The following is a 17,155-nucleotide window of genomic DNA, read 5'->3' on the forward strand; positions in this document are numbered from 1 at the left end:
TCGTGGAGACTATCTGGAAGCTGAAAATCCTCTGTATCGTATTAACCCCGGATTGGAAACTTTATATTGCATTCCTAATGGGCCATCACATATTGATTGTAAACAATATTCCCCACATACCTGCAGAGGTGGTTCAGCTTACACAATCCGAGACTACTCAGCTCACCACAATTTCAGACTATCGATTGCTGCAAAAGTCTCGACTTCACGACGACTGCACCAGGGGCCTGAATGTGTCTCACCCGTCGAATCATGCATGGGAACTGATCCTCAATCCCTCATTCTCGAGTGACTGAGTTACCTCTTTCACACAGGGAACCGTACGGACCACCCAGCCACTTACTGCAGATCAATTTTACTTTACATAGGTCATTGCCCTCATATTTTTCCTTCCCAACGATTGCTACTGACGAAGAATCTAGATAAACCCATTTTTGAAGATTCTTCTTCTGTTCCTTGTTTACTCAACTTCTTTCAAAGACCTACGATCATGGCGTCACGACCTAACATGTCTCATCCGCCAAAGAAAGGAGAAGAGCCAGAAATTGATCCTGAGGATGACTTCCAACAAGAAGAAGCCTCTATTCAATCGAATAAGTCCAAGAGTGTACTGAAGAACAAGCTCTCTGCTACTGTCAAAGTAATCAGGCTTGCCAATTCCGCAGACGAGAAGTCGAAAGATGTCGTTCTCGCGACTTTACAGAGGAACGAGTATGGCTTCATACCATTGACTGGCGCGACCTGATGATTGTAATCACTAATGATCGTGCGTAGAATCAATCAACTGTCACTGGCTGAGATAAGGCAGAAGATTAAATCTATGTAAGCAGTGCAGTCCCTCAATGCAGTCGCCATTCACCCTCTCTAACCTTCATATAGTGATGATACAGAGACTTTCTGCTTCAAAGATCAGAGTCCAGCTGAAGACTCACTTCTTCTTGAAGCATATCTCCAGCAATCCTTTGATGGAGATGTTGACTTCACTTCCACCCACAAGCCTGTACAGAATGGAGAGCAAGAGAGCATCATTCACAAATGCTATCTTTACCTTCCGCCTAAGCCTACAGAAAAAGCTTCCACCATGGCCAACAACTTGGCTCTCGCCAAATTTATCGTCAAGGTTTTTGAATGGTCGGCGGGAGAATCCGGTGTTGCTAGCCGTGGTAATCTGCAGTCTAGCAAGCTAGGTGTTCCTGACGCCACCTTGATGACACTGGCGGGCCTTCGCAAGCAGCTCGCAACATGCACAAAGATGTAGGCTTCCCATGCATTAGATGCTGTTGTGAGGTATATCACTGAGCTAACAATACTACAGGTCAGTAGCACCGAAAACTCACCAGTTCTGTACACAATCTGGCGAGACTGTCGTCGATGAGGCCATGACCTTCCCTGATTACCTTTCGCTCGAGGTATGTTTCAAATTATGAGTACTAGGAAGTCTCGACTTTAACACCAGAATACTTTGGCTAACTCTGGACTTTTAATGCCTGTAGGAGACTTCAAGTGACACGAAATCTGAACTCCCTTCAGTTCATGTATTTTACAAGCTAGCCCACCCAAAGAACGAACCCCCCAACATCGATCTTAGCAATCTTCCCGGTAAACTAGAAGCATCAGACACCAAGGTTAAGGAGGTAGGTGCCAGGACATCGCCCAACTTTGTGAGTCCATGCTGACATTTTGATAGAATGCATTCGAGAATGGCAAGACCGCGAACACCTTTGAATCTCGTGCACGAGCCTCCGAATTGCCTGAGTTCGGGCAAGCTAGTACTGGAGCTGCTGATAACGATTATTCTATGTATGTCAGCCTCGACGTGGAGAGCAGGCACTTGTTCTACAGCAGTATAGCTAACATATTATAGGCATGCATCCTACCTCACTGACTTGCAGTGGGCCGAGGTTCTACGTAACTGTGGTGCTATGTATGGATGGGTTGTCGACCGACACAAGAATCGGATCGTTAGAGCTCCAAAGCCCGGTAAGACTACGGCTACAATATTCATCATTTTCTGTGTAAACGCCAACTGACATCACGTTTCAGCATTCCAACTACGAGCCAAGCTCTCGGAAGATGCAACCCATGCCATCCCGGACGTTGTCGAAAAGGCTCCGGAATCAGAACCGGTAAAGAAGGCGCAAATTACACAAGCTGACATTGACGAGATCAAGGCAAAAGTTGGGAAGTGGGACTCCAGAAGTGGTATAAAGGGAGAGTTACCTGGCATTACGGGCTCTCTCGGAGTAAAGCAGACTACGGACACTAGTAAACAGGGTATGATGTCTTCTGAAAAATGCTTGTTATGGGAGAGTCACTAACTAACAATCAGGAGACACATCGGTTGCTACTAAGGATGCAAGCACCGAGACAACAAAGCCAACAGCCGCCCCCAGGCCAGGCTCAGAGCCACATGAAGCCAAGGTTTCAGTTGCCACCAGTGAACCAGTGCCTGGCAAGGCTGTATATACAGTCTTACCGAGCTTCCAGGTGAATGACGACTCCAGAATCGAGATTACTGTCAGCAGTCATGAGTTTGAGACCAGCATGGCCAGAAATGACTTCAGCAATCATTCTACAGAAGGATCGATGTAAGTCATCTAGTCCCAGAAGCCATGCAGCTCATGTCATGGACTTCGGTGCACTTTATCATGCGGCAACGTCTAACCGGTGAACAGGTCAGGAGGCTTTGGAGGGTTTTCGGCATCAGTTAGCGCAGGGTACAGTAAAGAGACCTCAAAGTCCACCAAGGATACGACCAACACTTACAAGAAGACCATGATTGCCAAATATCTGGTAAGTAATTCGCTCCATCCGCTTTCTTGACTTTCTACTTACCAGAATTGCATAGCTACCTCGTGCCGACATCCTGCTTCATCCAACAGATTTGGAGCCCTCGCCCGAATTCAAGGCGGCTCTCGAGAACATTCGCACTAACAAGAACATAGCTGATTTACGTAAGTTGAACGAAGACTTTGGTCAGCTCTGGTGTCAACGCATTACTGTCGGTGGTCGTCTTCAATCCACGTCCATCATGACAGACGAGACAGTCACGTCTGAACAGGAGCGAAAGGAGGCTATGAAAGTCTCTGTTGGTGTCCAGGTGACTACACCTTTCGGAGGTGGTGGTGTCAAACATACCAATGAGAACGGGAAAGCCGAGTCAAAGAGTACGGCAGATGTTAAGAAGGACGAGAGCAATGTGTTTGAAGCCGTGGGAGGCTACACCATTCTTGCAGCCAAGTAAGTCACAGTGGTTCCTCACAAGAGACTTGACTAACCTTCATCAGTCCCACAGCATGGTCCTCCACTGTTGCCGATTACCGTACATGGAGAGTCATCGACGTAAGTTCCCGCCATCATTTAAATACCGAAATATTGACGTTCGATAGCGTGACTCGTTGTCTTCTCTCGCAGACACCGTCTCCGCCATTCCAGGTTACGCCCAAGTTCGGAGCTGGTTCATGCAGGCTGTCCCCACGCTCTCCAAGTACATTGAGCTACCTCCATCCCGAGAGATCAAGCTTAGGTTCAAGTTGACGGCCCCGACAAGTCAGCTTTCTCTTTCCTATCTAAAGAAGGTAGAGAACTATGATGCTGCTGGCGACCCGATCTACTACTTCGGTCACAGTACCGGCGCTGATGTCAGGCCTGTCAAGAATGAATTGACCATCTCCAACAATGCTTGGGCCCAATGTGATATCACTGACGCTCAACCACTGTTCAGTCCTCAGAGGTAAGTTATCCAGGCGAATTTGTATCCGGATTATTGACTAATATGTGGCAGCTACCGAGCCCCTGTGATTATGGGATATCGTTCAAATATTGTGGGCGATTCGGCATATGGTTCGCAGTACAACCAGGATTACACAAATTCGCTCTGGAACGTGAGCGCGCCTTTCAACGATGCTGTAAGTTCGCAAACTCCTTCAATATTTCCTCTAACTAATCGTTTTGTCCTAACAGCTTGCTCATGGTGTTTTGGTCTGCATTTCCACTGTCCCGCTCCCTAAATCGGCTCCCACCGCTGGTGCAGCAGTATCAGCAGCCCCTGATACACCGCTGTTCCTTGAAGTCTTCCGCAACCAGCAATCCGTCTTCCTACCTGGTCTGTCTGACTCGTCTGAGCGTCACTATTGGCGAATCCTCAAGCATGGTGCCAAGTCCAATGGCGAGTACATCAAAGAAGGAGATGAGATCTACTTTGCTTGGGCCTTCAAGGACCAAACAGGCGGGTTCCGTGACTTTTCCCAGGACGTCTTTGGTCGTCGACGTCTTCAATTCCCAGACACCTTGAGCGGCAAGGTTTTGTACATGAAGCTGCCTTGGCCAAGATTTGAACCTCTCGCCAAACCAACAAACGGTAAAAGTGCAGTGGCAAACACGATGATCTTGACGGATGATCCCATTGCGTTGAACAATGCTCCGCAGATGGCTTCTATCAAGACTGCACCAGGTATGATGGCCGCAGCTCAGGCTCTCAGTCAGAGAAAGACTGCGACGGACGCAAGTGTCTTTGGCCTGCAGGATGTAAGATTTCGAGTCGACGTTGTCGGTAATGATGGGTATGGTGATGTAGGAAATTGCCTGCTGAAAGGCTTGGAACAGGGGACAGAGAAACCAGTGGCGACCGATCCCAAGGTCAAAGCTATGCAATCGCTCTTACAAGCGCAGCTGAAGTACTATGAGGCGCTCATGTTTCTCGGGGTGTAGCCTTTTTATGGGAAGTGGTCGCTTCTTGGTTTGTTGGCGATTCATGTTAGTAATAGATATGCCCATATAAGAGTACAAGATGAATAAGACAGCGGTTTTCCCGATAATAATAGTTATGTGTACCAATTAACAATACACATTAAAGACATTATTCAGTTCAGACTGAGTATTTTTGACTGACCAAATGATATTATATAACACAAACTAAAGGATATTAGAATTGATCTTTGTGCCAGGATACTTTTTCTTTAATCCCTGAACAAGACTTTCGCCACCAACGGTAAGATCCTTCAAGGCAGGGCATGACAAATCCAGAAGAGCAGAACCAAGGGTATCTGTAATAAGCTTAAGAGGGGCCAAGGTAGAGAAAATATTGGAAAGAGAGTTAGGACTAGCTGTCTTGACAACCTCAAAAACAAAGCACAAGAGATTGTTACCCTTGAGTAGTTTTGTGAGATTCAACACTCCGCCAGTGATATCGCTAACGTCAACGCCGGCATAGCTGTTGACTTCTCCCATGTTACCACCGATACTAGTGATGTTAGCATACATCTTTTGAGAAATGCATAGCATACTAAACTTACCTTCCAAGTTCTGGGTACTTAGTGATCAAAGCGATGACATCCAAGTTCAAATCAACCAAACCGTAGTCCACAGATCTACGGTACCAGTTGGTCGGGATTCTCTCCCATCCTCGCTTGTAAGTCAGCTTTCCACCTTTCTCCTCCACAGCGAAGAAACTTCTCAATGTCGCACGGTCTATATATAATTAATATCTTTGCCTTTTGCATGAGTGGTAAGCTTACCCATGATATCTTCAACGCTTCCTTTTGTGTGATTGGAAAGCAAACGACATGCAAAGAAGTATCCAGCGTTGCGAGCAATCATGCCAGTAAAAGGTCCATAGTAGAAGTTGGGGTTGGTATTAATTGTCTCGTCGAAGCGGATCTTGGCTCGTTCAGCGAACGTGTCAAAATCATAAGTGCCTTGGTCCGATGCCATGTCATAAAATGACTGGAACTGACTCAGAACCATAGTGGAAGCATCTCCGGTGGTGTAAAGGTCGGCCCTGGTGTTGGAAGAGTCGCCTTCGATGATGTTGTGTGATCCATTGAGCCCTCTTGGCTTTCCCAACAGTCCCACAAGATTACCCAAGATGTTGTTCGATCCGCTGGAAGTGCTTCCAATCGAGAAGCCAGGATTAAGAGACAAAGGATTTCCAACAAAGACTGTGCCCATGGTTGCAAGAATGGTAGCGAGGTCTATTCCCATTCCATAGACTTTGTTGATAGCGCCCGCAGTTTCTACCAAGCTTGTAACCCCCTTGCGATTGATGTAACCGTGGTTCGCTAAAGCGTTGAGGCCCGGGCAAGGCCCGCGTTGGTCGCCTTTCGCAAAGTTCGGAGGTATAAACTCATGTTGGCCGCTCACGTCGATGGGCTCTTTAAGTGCATCAAATAACAGCCGCTTCTCGTGGGTTGAGAGGATGGCTTCGTTCACTTTGTTGGAGAGCCTAGAAGCCGCGACATGCCCAACAGCACCATGGAGATGAGACGGAAACCCATTAACCTCAGTGGCTGCGCAAAAAACAGAAAGAAGGTGATGCCACTTCATGTTGAAGAGCTGACAAAAGAGTGTGTGACCGTGATGAAAGAACAGTAATGTGTCAAGTCTGACTGGTTGAAGAATGGGGAAACGACGTTTCTTGTTTGACCATCTCGTTTGCACTTGACCATTCAGGGTAGACTGGCGCCAAAACACTAAAATTAGGATCTGCTTAATTTGACGAGGTCCAATCTAACTAACAATACCTAGCCTGTCGGCATACATACGACTCGAGGAAGACAACTTAGCCCCTGCTTTCACTAAGTTTCACTAGTCTAAGCGGTCGTGTTTTCTTCCTCCCCTAGCTCCCCTAAGTATGTCACTAATAGAGAACAAATGCAAATCTCTAACCCACCTACGTGCCTGCCGGCAAACTCTAGCGTGGAACATTTAGTGGATTTTCAGCCCTGCTCAACGACTTTTTTACTATTCTCAATCAGGATTGAGTTCACCAACGGTCGGGTTTATATGGCTCGTTGTAGTAAAGCCGCATAAATCAAGCTACCAAACTTTGAGTAGAAAGCCATCAAATGACTCGTTAGAGTAATGTAAACTCCTGTCAATCATCATAGTAAAACTTTACAAAATGTAGAAAGGCACTTCAACTAACGTTGTAACGTCAATTTGCCGAGACGATATCCGCACACACTACACAGTGGGCAGCGTTACATAGATTCACGAATCTAACCACAACAAACATGGATCTACGATTGGTAGCGGCTAAGCCGAGTCAGTATTGTCGCTCCTTTTGGTTGATTTGCGCCCTGTCACTGCCCGCTAGTATGGTCACCCTAGGCCCGTTATATGGGTCGAAATTGCGTAAGGATCGTCGGTTACAGTACCATGAACCTTTGCGGACCTGTTATGTAATGCGATGATAATCAATGCAGAACTTTAAATGATTTGTAGGGCAAGCTCATTTATTTTCTACCCGAGACCGTGGTCCTGGGCGGGTTTCAGGCTGAACAGATCATATCAATCACATTTTCTCCGGCCCATTGGGCTGTTTATCGTCCTTTCCTTCTTGTTCTTTTCTAGAATTCTCGGTCACTGCTGTACCTAAAACATCATGAGATTACTTGCGTCTCTGTTGTGGCTTTTGGCTGTCTTTCAGCTTGGCGTATGGGCTGCAACACCCCCGACAGAGCCCCCCGCATGTGGTGTATGCCTTCCTTGCTTCCCTACCTGTATACAATCTGCTGACAGCTGTACCAGGCAAAATGCATTCAGCAGGAGGCCATGAAATCGCCCTGCGGTCTCAACGCAACTTGCATCTGCACAAACGTCGAACTGAATGAGAAGATATCCCTCTGTGTTCACGAAAACTGCACCGTGAGGGAAAGCCTCTGTAAGTTCCAGCATCGCTACCCGGGTGAAATTAGAGACTGACAATACTTGGAGTGGTCCAAAGTTATTCCAAGCATACTTGTGGCGCACCGTCCCGCGATCGTACTACTCTTGTATGGGTCATCGGTATTGTATTTCTGTCTTTGGGACTCTTGGGTTTCATTCTCAGAGTCATGGCCAGGGTAGTTGTTGGGACACAAACGTGGGGAGCTGACGACTGGGTCATGCTACTCGCTGTGGTAAGTCGCATCGCATCCTTCGACCCATCCGAGATAAAGACTCACTTTTGTAAACAGGCCATGATGATACCCCTAAATGGACTATCCGTCCAGAGTAAGTCGCCCTCGGTAATCTGTTTCCCCATTTTCTCACAAGGTTTACAGTATCTCGAGTTGGACTTGGCAAAGATATATGGAATGTTGAGCCCGACGATATTACCGACTTCCTTTACGTAAGTCTACTCCAGCTTTACGCTTTCCCAAAAACTAACGATGAAATCCAGTTATTTTATTGGGATTCCCTACTGTACCTTGGGGTGTTGCCAGTCACCAAGATATCTATTCTTATCTTCTACCTCAAGGTATTCCCAGGTCGGGTGATCCGCATGACCTGTTATATCTTCATCGGTCTCAACGTGGCCTACTTCATCGCCTTTGAGCTCGTCTCGATTTTCCAGTGTACTCCAATTGAAGGTGCTTGGAGGGCATGGGATAAAGAATTCCCTGCAAAATGCAATGACATCAACATGCAAGGTTGGATGGCTGCAATCCTTAACATCTTTCTAGACGTGGGCACCATGGTGATCCCACTAAAAGAACTTTACAGGCTATCAATGTCTACGAAGAAAAAGATCCAACTCATGTCGATGTTCAGCATTGGAATCTTGTAAGTCATTATTTACTTTATCCATCACCTTTCTCCAACCTTGCTAACGAGCCTTCAGTGTCACAGTCGTCAGTGCTGTCCGTCTTCAGTCCCTTGCAAGCTATGCTACCACAGACAACGTGACTCGTAAGTACTCTTGTGTTCCCCAATGGGACGACTTTCGGCCTTCTAACATTTATTCAGAGGATTATGTGGAAATTGGCTATTGGAGCACGATAGAAGTTCCCGTGGGCATCATATGCGCGTGCATGCCAGCCATTCGCTCACTCTTTGGTACAATCTTTCCCCGGGTGTTTGGAACAACAAACAAGAGCAAAGATGCGTACGCGAACATTTCGCACAACTCTGGGCATCTATCAAGATCTCACAGGCATGATTTAAAGAGTCTGCCAACCCAGAACACCCGCGTCGAGGCGGACCCTTCTGCGTTCTCGCGGCATTACGACGATTCGTCGGTGATGGAACTAACGGATGTAGGCCGGGAAATGGGGAAAAAGCCTGCGGTTCCGTCAGAGCCAGTGTAGGAAAGTTAATTATTAATCTCTTTCTCATACTATCTTTTTAGACTTAACTATAGCCGTCAGTAAACATATTTTTCTAGAAGCAACCCAGTCAGAACCTATAAAAGCAGTGTGTCTTCTCATTATCTTCACTGAAAATACATTGTCAGCGCTGTTTTTATCGTACGTGATACAGTTTTTTCTAGTTTAGTGGCCCCTGAATCAACAGCCCGTTACATAACTAGCCCTGTAACGTAATTATTTCGACTAAGTTGGCTACTGCTTTAGCGGTGACAGGGACTACCCCAGGGGCCCATCTTACCCAAGATGAGCCCCATTCCCATCCCTCCTTTTCCACTCCACAATCAGAAAACTCTATTTTAGAGCTTGCGACGTTGTGATAATATAATCCCTGGATATATCAACATGGGATGCGTTCCACCAATAAACACAGTCTAGACTACAGGCAATCAAAACCGGGAATGACGAATGCCCCGTTGGATTTAGTAGTAGTGGATCTTCAACAGTTGACAGTCAACTAGATCATCTCAACGATTAGATAACTACAGCATGACTCTGTCGCATACTAAAATTCATCGATCCCTGGCATGTTCGACTGTCATGTATTTCGGTATTTCCCCAAACGCGATAACCACGAAGACCAAGACTGCATTGCTCTGACGCTTGTAGGCTCAACTATCAGCTCTAATTTTATCTATGGAGAAATTAATACTCTATAGCCTGTAGGATCCCTCGTCACTCCCCGGGGGAGTGTTGGGGTTTCCCTGTGCTGTTACATAGTACCAAGTTAGCGTGAACTAACTATCTTTAGTCCTGTATGTAGCCCTGCAACACTGTTGACCCCCGACCCCGCCCCAGGCTTCCAGAGAGTCTATGTTTCCGCAGCTAAGCTGGAGTTCGGGCTATTGTCGGGAATTCCCATTGCTGATTTCCCTCGAGATTACCATCTCAGGCGGGCGTAGGGTCATGGAGATTTGCATGCCACGTGTCTATCGATTCCAGGTAGCGGGCGTTTCTCATAGAGCCTTGATCCGATCATTCGGTATGGCTTGGGTTTCGGCAAACCCGTTGGCAGCGTCCTCGGTAGATTTGAGCTGCGGCGGTCGGCCCGTAAAATCCACAAGTTCAATACCAGCGCGGAAATCCTTCGAATCATATTGACCAAGAAAAAGCGCTTAGTATCAGGCTATCTGGGTTCCATTACCGAGCGGAATGGACATATTCGTTATGTGCTGTATAAATGAAGATATTATTCCCCAGGAATATTATAATAATTAACCGAGCCTTTATTTAAATAATATTTAGTAAATACTATATTTTTCCTTTTTTAAAGAGCTATACTAATTGCATATAATAATATTGCTAATTATATATAAGAAAGTTATATAAGTAAGATTCTTTAGTTAAGGCTATTAATCTTTATAACTTTTCCTATTAATATATATAATTTAGCTATAATTAATAAAGTTTATTAAAAAGTAGTTAAAAAGCTAGGTTTAACTATAATTTACTAGTTAAAATAAAGGTATTATAATAACCTTTTATATAAAGGATATAAGTATATTTATATAAGCTTAGCCTCTTTCTCTTTCTCTATAGCTTCTATAGCTTTATTCTTATATAGTTAATCTTTATATATAATTTATAGTAATATTTAAATAACCTTATAATAGGGATAAAGTTAACCTTTATATATTCCTCTTATTAATCTTAACCTATATAAAGAAGTAATATATACTTAAGGCTAGCTATATATATTAATAATAATATAAAGATTAAAAAGACTTAAAATAAGCTACTTTAAAGTTTATAATATAAAAAGTTAATTAAATTACTTATAAAAAGGGTAGATTTTATATTAAAGGCTTATTAAGCTATTACCTTATATATATTTTACTTATTTATAGGCTTTTACTATAGGTAATAACCTCTTAAATATAATATATATAAGGTAAATTATACTATAAGTAAAAGATATAAAAGTCTTTTATATAAAGTAATAAATATATAAGATTAATATATAAAAGAAATACCTTTATATAATAATACTAATATATAAATAAAATAAGAATAATATATAATACTTATATAATAATATCTTAAAGCTATTAGTAATTAATAAATAGCTATAATTACTATATATTATTATTAATAGCCTTTTAAATATAAGTATATTTTTTATTTTTAAGTATTTCCTTAATTATATAATATAAATATAATAAATTACTTATATTAATTATAAGATATAATTTTAATACCTTATAAGTAATTTTAATAAGGCTATTAACCCTTTAATTAAAATTCCTATAATACCTTATAAAGTAAAAAGCCTACTATTAATTCTATTAAAAATATTTATTAATAATATATATAAAGGTATTATATTAAAAAGGGAATTTCCTATATAGCTTTTACTAATAGTAATTAAATACCTCCTTAATTACTATATAAATAATATACTTTTAATATATTATTATACCTTTATAGCTATATTTAAGCTTATTAAATATAGAGGTAAAGGCAGCTAAGTAAAAAGATAAGGCTATATAATAATAGCTTATAAAAATAAACTCTCTTTAAGAATTAAAAGTTTATTCTTAGGAATAGAAATATTATTATTATTATCTTTATTAAGGTCTTTAAGGTTTTATTTACTTTTAATTCTTATAATAATACTAGTATTTATATATTAAATATAGAGCTATTATTATATAGCTAAAAATATACTTTTTAATATATTCTTTAATACTATTTCTTTATTTATAATAATAACTTTAAATACTAGGATATTAAGGCCTTTTTATAATATATTAAAGTTATTATAAAGCTATTAATATAATTCTTTCTGCTTATTATAAGTAATATTAAATATAAATATAGTAATTAACTATTAATTTATAATCCTAGTAACTTAAAATAAAGGCATTTTAAACTAGTTAATTTTATATATATTATTAATACTTAAAATATAAGGAAATTACTTTTATTAAGTTATATATTAAGGATAAGTTTAAAATATACTTTAAATATAATTTTAATTTTTATTATTATACTTTATATAATATAGAAAATTTTAAGCCTTTAAGATTATAATTTAATATTATATTAATAATAAACTATATAATATAATATACTATATCTGCTAATAATTATTATATATATCTTTCTTTATAAAAAATATATTATTTATATTATAATTATATATAATATTAGCTATTATATATATAAGGAGTTTTTAGTTTATTATAAGGCCTTTAATAGTATTATTTTATTACTTTATATACTTAATTATTAATTTCTATACTTTACTAATATATATAAGTAAATATAAGTAAATATAAGTCTAAGCCTTTTAATAACTTTAATATTTAATAAAATATCTATATAGATTAAAAACTTATTATTTTAAAATAAAGTTCTCTTAATAATTAAATTTCCTATTAAGAATATATATTATAATTATTAAGGCAATAATTAAACTCTTTAATAAGGGTTATATAAAAGAAGCTTTTAAGCTATATATATAATAGCTATTTCTTCCTCCTGTAATTATTAATCTATTAAAAACAGTTAATTAATTAAAATCCTTTTTCCCTTTAATATATAGTATTAATTATATTATAAATATAATATATTTACCCCCTAGTTATTTAGCTAGATTATATATATTATTAAAGCCTAATAATAAAACAATAGACTTTTATTATAATAATAATTATAACCTTAAGCCTAAGGCTATGAAGGCTATTATAGTATTATTATTAAGGGATTTTAGTTTTATAAAAAAGGCCTTTTTAATAAGCTAGAATTTTAACCCTTTTAACTATAATAATACTATTAAGCTAGCTGCCTTTAATTATTAAATTCTTCTGCTTTTATTAAAGGAAAAAGAATTTAATAAGGAAGAAAAGGCTAAAAGATATTATCTCTATAAAGAGCTAGGTGCTTTAATAAGGCTATATAAGAAGCTAGAGTTAAGTAAAAAACCAAGGGCTAAGGAGAAAGATTTCTTTATAGCTATAGATATAAAATATATCTAATAGTAGCTAATCTGCCTAATAAGGCAAGTTACTTATATTATTAATATCTTTAATTAAAAGGTTAAGGTTATTAATATAAGACTATAAAGGTATTATATATAAAGGTAACTAGAAAATAGGGGTTTTATTAAGGTAATTTATAATATTAAATTAAAGCAGAGTTAAATTTAAAGCCTAAATTTATATAATTAATTTAAATTATATATAGACTTATTATTTTAATTTACTTTGCTAGAGAGTAATAAAGTGTCTTTAATTATATCTTTAACTAAGGACTTTATATACTTATAGTATATTAAATAAGCTAAAGGGTTAAGACTTAAAGGATAATTATAAATACTATTAATTATATAAATTTAATTAAAAATAGTCTTATATATTAATTTAGCTATAATCTTAAATAAATAGCTAATTTACTTTATTTTTAATTTCTATAGCCTAATAGCTATAGACTTATATTAAGCTCTATAATTATATATAAGATATATATAACTATAAGTTATAATACTATTAATCTTTATTAAAATTATTAATAGTATAATTATATAAAGATTAAGATAATTATATAATATAATAAGAGGTCTAGTTATATAACTTAGTTTAATTAATTCTAGTATTAAATAAATTTATTTTACTTTAGTATTTTAACTTTATATTAAACTCTTAACTATATATATAAATTTCTTTCTCTATAGACTTTAATTTAAATAAAGTTTCTTATAATTTAAGCTATTATAATTAAATATATAGGAAAGCTATTACTTAGAATACTTATATTTATTTTTAATAGTCTAAATAAGTATCCCTAGTTCTATTAACTATAGCTTATATTAACTTATTATATTATAGAATATAATCTCTTTTATTATAAAGGTATTCTTTTTCTTAATTTTATAATATAATATATAAAGCTATTACTTTTTCTATTAAATTTACTATAAGTCTCTTTAAAGAATAAGAATATTAAGGAATTATAAGACTTTATAGCTAAATATAGCTAATACTATACTATTTTTAATTAAAAGTCTTTAGCTTATAAAGATATATTTTAGCTTTATTATTATAAAGTTATATAAATCTTAAAATAAGGCTAGGCTAATATATAATACCTTAATAATCTTATTATATATATAGTAAAATTGCTTTATATATTGCTTAGCTATAAGGCTATAGCTATAAGGTTAAATAATATAGTAATATAGTATTAATATTATAATTATAATTTAAATTAATTTAATATATTAAATAGATAATTAAAAGTAAAATAATTTACTTTTTTATTATTATTTTTACTTTTCTTTATTAATAGTTTTAATATATAAGGAAAAAGAAAGTATTTACTATTATTTTATTATTTTATATAGTTTTATTTTAATATAGAGTTTTATTAAAAGCTTATTTAAAAATATAGCCTTATAGCCTTATAATATTATTAAATTATTAAATATTTACTATTTAGGCTATCTTATTTCTTTATAAAATAATTAAAAGTCTTAAAGATATAAATAATACTATTAATAATATACTTTCCTATAGATAATCTCTTTATAAGTATAGCGCTATTATTATAGTAAAAGCTTTAAAGGAAGTTAAAAAGTATATTATATAAAGGAAAGAATATTAAAGGTAATAGTAAAGGAATTATATAGCTTAATTGCAAGACCTCTTATTATTATATAGGAAATAATAAGCTTTTATTATATAAGTTAACTGCTAAAGCTACTTAAATTAATAAAAGAAATTTAATTAATTTAAGATTAATATTATTAATAAATAAAGTATTAATATTTATAATTTTTAATTTATTTTAGTATTTTATAATATATAAATATTAATTCATTAATTAGAAATAATATTTATAGACTAAATATTATAAAAAGCTAAATATAATAAAGTAAAGTAAAAAAAATTAGCTTACTTAAGCTCTTTATATATAATTAATAATATTATTATATGCAATTAATATAGCTCTTTTTAAATAGAAGTAATACCTTAATACTAGAAAATAATTATAGTAAAAATATACTTAGTTATTTTAATAGAGTCTTATTTCTAAGTAGAAATTAATTAAAAAGGGTAAAAGATTAAATGCCTTATAGTTTTCTAGTTATAATATAATATTATATTTCTTAATAATAATTAAAGTAAATACTATATATCTAAGTAAAGATTATTTATTAATAAATATTTAGCTATTTTTATTAATTAATATTAAAGAAATATATATATTTATATCTTTAAGACTTTTAATTATTTTATAAAGAAATAAGATAACTTAAATAGTAAATATCTAATAATTTAATAATATTATAAGGCTATAAGGCTATACTTTTAAATAAGCTTTTAATAAAACTTTATATTAAAATAAAGCTATATAAAATAATAAGATAATAATAAATACTTTCTTTTTCTTTATATAATAAAACTATTAATAAAAAAAGGTAAATATATTAATAAAAAAGTAAATTATTTTACCTTTAATTATCTATTTAATATATTAAGTTAACCTAGATTATAATTATAATATTAATACTATATTATTATACTATTTAACCTTATAACTATAGCCTTATAGCTAGGCAATATATAAGGCAATTTTACTATATATATAGTAAAATTATTAAGATATTATATATTAGCCTAGCCTTATTTTAAGATTTATATAACCTTATAATAATAAAGCTAAAATATATTTTTATAAGCTAAAGACCTTTAATTAAAAATAATATAATATTAGCTATATTTAGCTATAAAGTCTTATAATTCCTTAATATTCTTATCCCTTAGAGGGATTTATAATAAATTTAATAGAAAAGGTAATAGCTTTATATACTATATTATAAGATTATAAAAAAAAATACCTTTATAATAAAAGAGATTATATTTTATAATATAATAGGTTAATATAAGCTATAATTAATAAAACTAAGGGTATTTATTTAAATTATTAAAGATAAGTATAAGTATTTTAAGTAATAGTTTTCTTATATATTTAATTATAATAGCTTAAACTATAAGAAACTCTATTTAAGTTAAAGTCTATAGAGAAAGAAATTTATATATATAGTTAAGAGTTTAATATAAAGTTAAAATATTAAAGTAAAACTTAATACTATAATTAATTAAACTAAGTTATATAATTAAACCTTTTATTATATTATATAATTATCTTAATCCTTATATAATTATACTATTAATTAATTTAATAAAGAGAAATATATATATATTTATAATACTTATTAAAATATAGCTACTTTATACTAAGTAAATATAAGGCTTATTTTAATAAAAGAAATAGCTTTCTATTAATAATAAAGTTATATAAGATTAAATAGATTTAATTAGGGTTAATATATTTTACTTACTTAGAAAAAGAGGAAATTATATAGCTATATATTAATTTAAATAGAATATAATTAATATATATATTAATTTTCTATATAATAATTTAATAATTAAGACTCTTAAAGTTATACTTCTTTAAGATAATTATAATTACTAAGAAATAAGCCTTTAATTAATAATTAATAGCTTAATTAATTAAATTAATATATAATAAAATATCTTATAATACTAATAAGAATTACTTCCTTAATAGCTTAAATAATTAAGATTCTATTAAATAAGTATATATTTTAAAGACTTTAAGTAAAAAGGCATTTTACTTATATAGATTAAATAATTTAAGCTAATTTAAAGTCTTATAAATCCTTAAACTAATATAATTAATAGTTAAGGCATTTTAACCTAGTAATTTATAAGGTAAAAGGGTAAAACAAACTGTATCCTTTTTTAATAACCTTATAAAGAATAATAAAGAACCCTATAAGGCTAAAATAATAATCTATTAAAGTAACTTTAATTAATATATTAAAGAAGTAAATAGAATTTATAATATATTTAACTGGCTAATTAAGAAAGTATACTTATACTATATAGAAACTTATTCCCTAGCTATAAATAACTCTATAGAGTATAATAATATTTCCTTTTTTTTTTAAAACTTAAAAGCTATATATAATATTAATAAAGCTATATAATATAAAT

General features: G+C 34.3%; 3 protein-coding genes across 3 annotated transcripts; 2 read left to right on the forward strand and 1 right to left on the reverse strand.

The window, feature by feature from the left end:
- Positions 1-490: 490 nt before the first annotated feature.
- Positions 491-4,710, forward strand: FSST1_006448 (uncharacterized protein; the record flags this gene model as incomplete). Its single annotated transcript, XM_083223803.1, has 15 exons — positions 491-711; positions 775-822; positions 880-1,254; positions 1,316-1,409; positions 1,494-1,634; positions 1,688-1,800; positions 1,865-1,980; positions 2,044-2,274; positions 2,330-2,588; positions 2,676-2,793; positions 2,849-3,240; positions 3,288-3,342; positions 3,390-3,733; positions 3,785-3,908; positions 3,964-4,710. The coding sequence occupies 15 exons, from the start codon at positions 491-493 to the stop codon at positions 4,708-4,710; spliced, it is 3,378 nt and encodes a 1,125-aa protein (XP_083089878.1).
- Positions 4,711-4,914: 204 nt separating this feature from the next.
- FSST1_006449 (Chloroperoxidase) lies at positions 4,915-6,324 on the reverse strand (the record flags this gene model as incomplete). Its single annotated transcript, XM_083232818.1, has 3 exons — positions 4,915-5,242; positions 5,295-5,469; positions 5,517-6,324. 3 exons carry the CDS (start codon positions 6,322-6,324, stop codon positions 4,915-4,917), a joined length of 1,311 nt encoding a protein of 436 aa, XP_083089879.1.
- Positions 6,325-7,384: 1,060 nt separating this feature from the next.
- On the forward strand, positions 7,385-9,071 carry FSST1_006450 (CFEM domain-containing protein; the record flags this gene model as incomplete). The annotated part of the gene is made up of 8 exons (XM_083232819.1): positions 7,385-7,477; positions 7,531-7,663; positions 7,717-7,901; positions 7,959-7,995; positions 8,046-8,113; positions 8,165-8,547; positions 8,606-8,673; positions 8,731-9,071. The coding sequence occupies 8 exons, from the start codon at positions 7,385-7,387 to the stop codon at positions 9,069-9,071; spliced, it is 1,308 nt and encodes a 435-aa protein (XP_083089880.1).
- Between the last annotated feature and the right edge of the window lie 8,084 nt (positions 9,072-17,155).

The sequence above is a fragment of the Fusarium sambucinum genome, chromosome I, assembly GCF_050947815.1.
Source record: "Fusarium sambucinum isolate potato_lamoka chromosome I, whole genome shotgun sequence".
Lineage (NCBI taxonomy): Eukaryota > Fungi > Ascomycota > Sordariomycetes > Hypocreales > Nectriaceae > Fusarium > Fusarium sambucinum.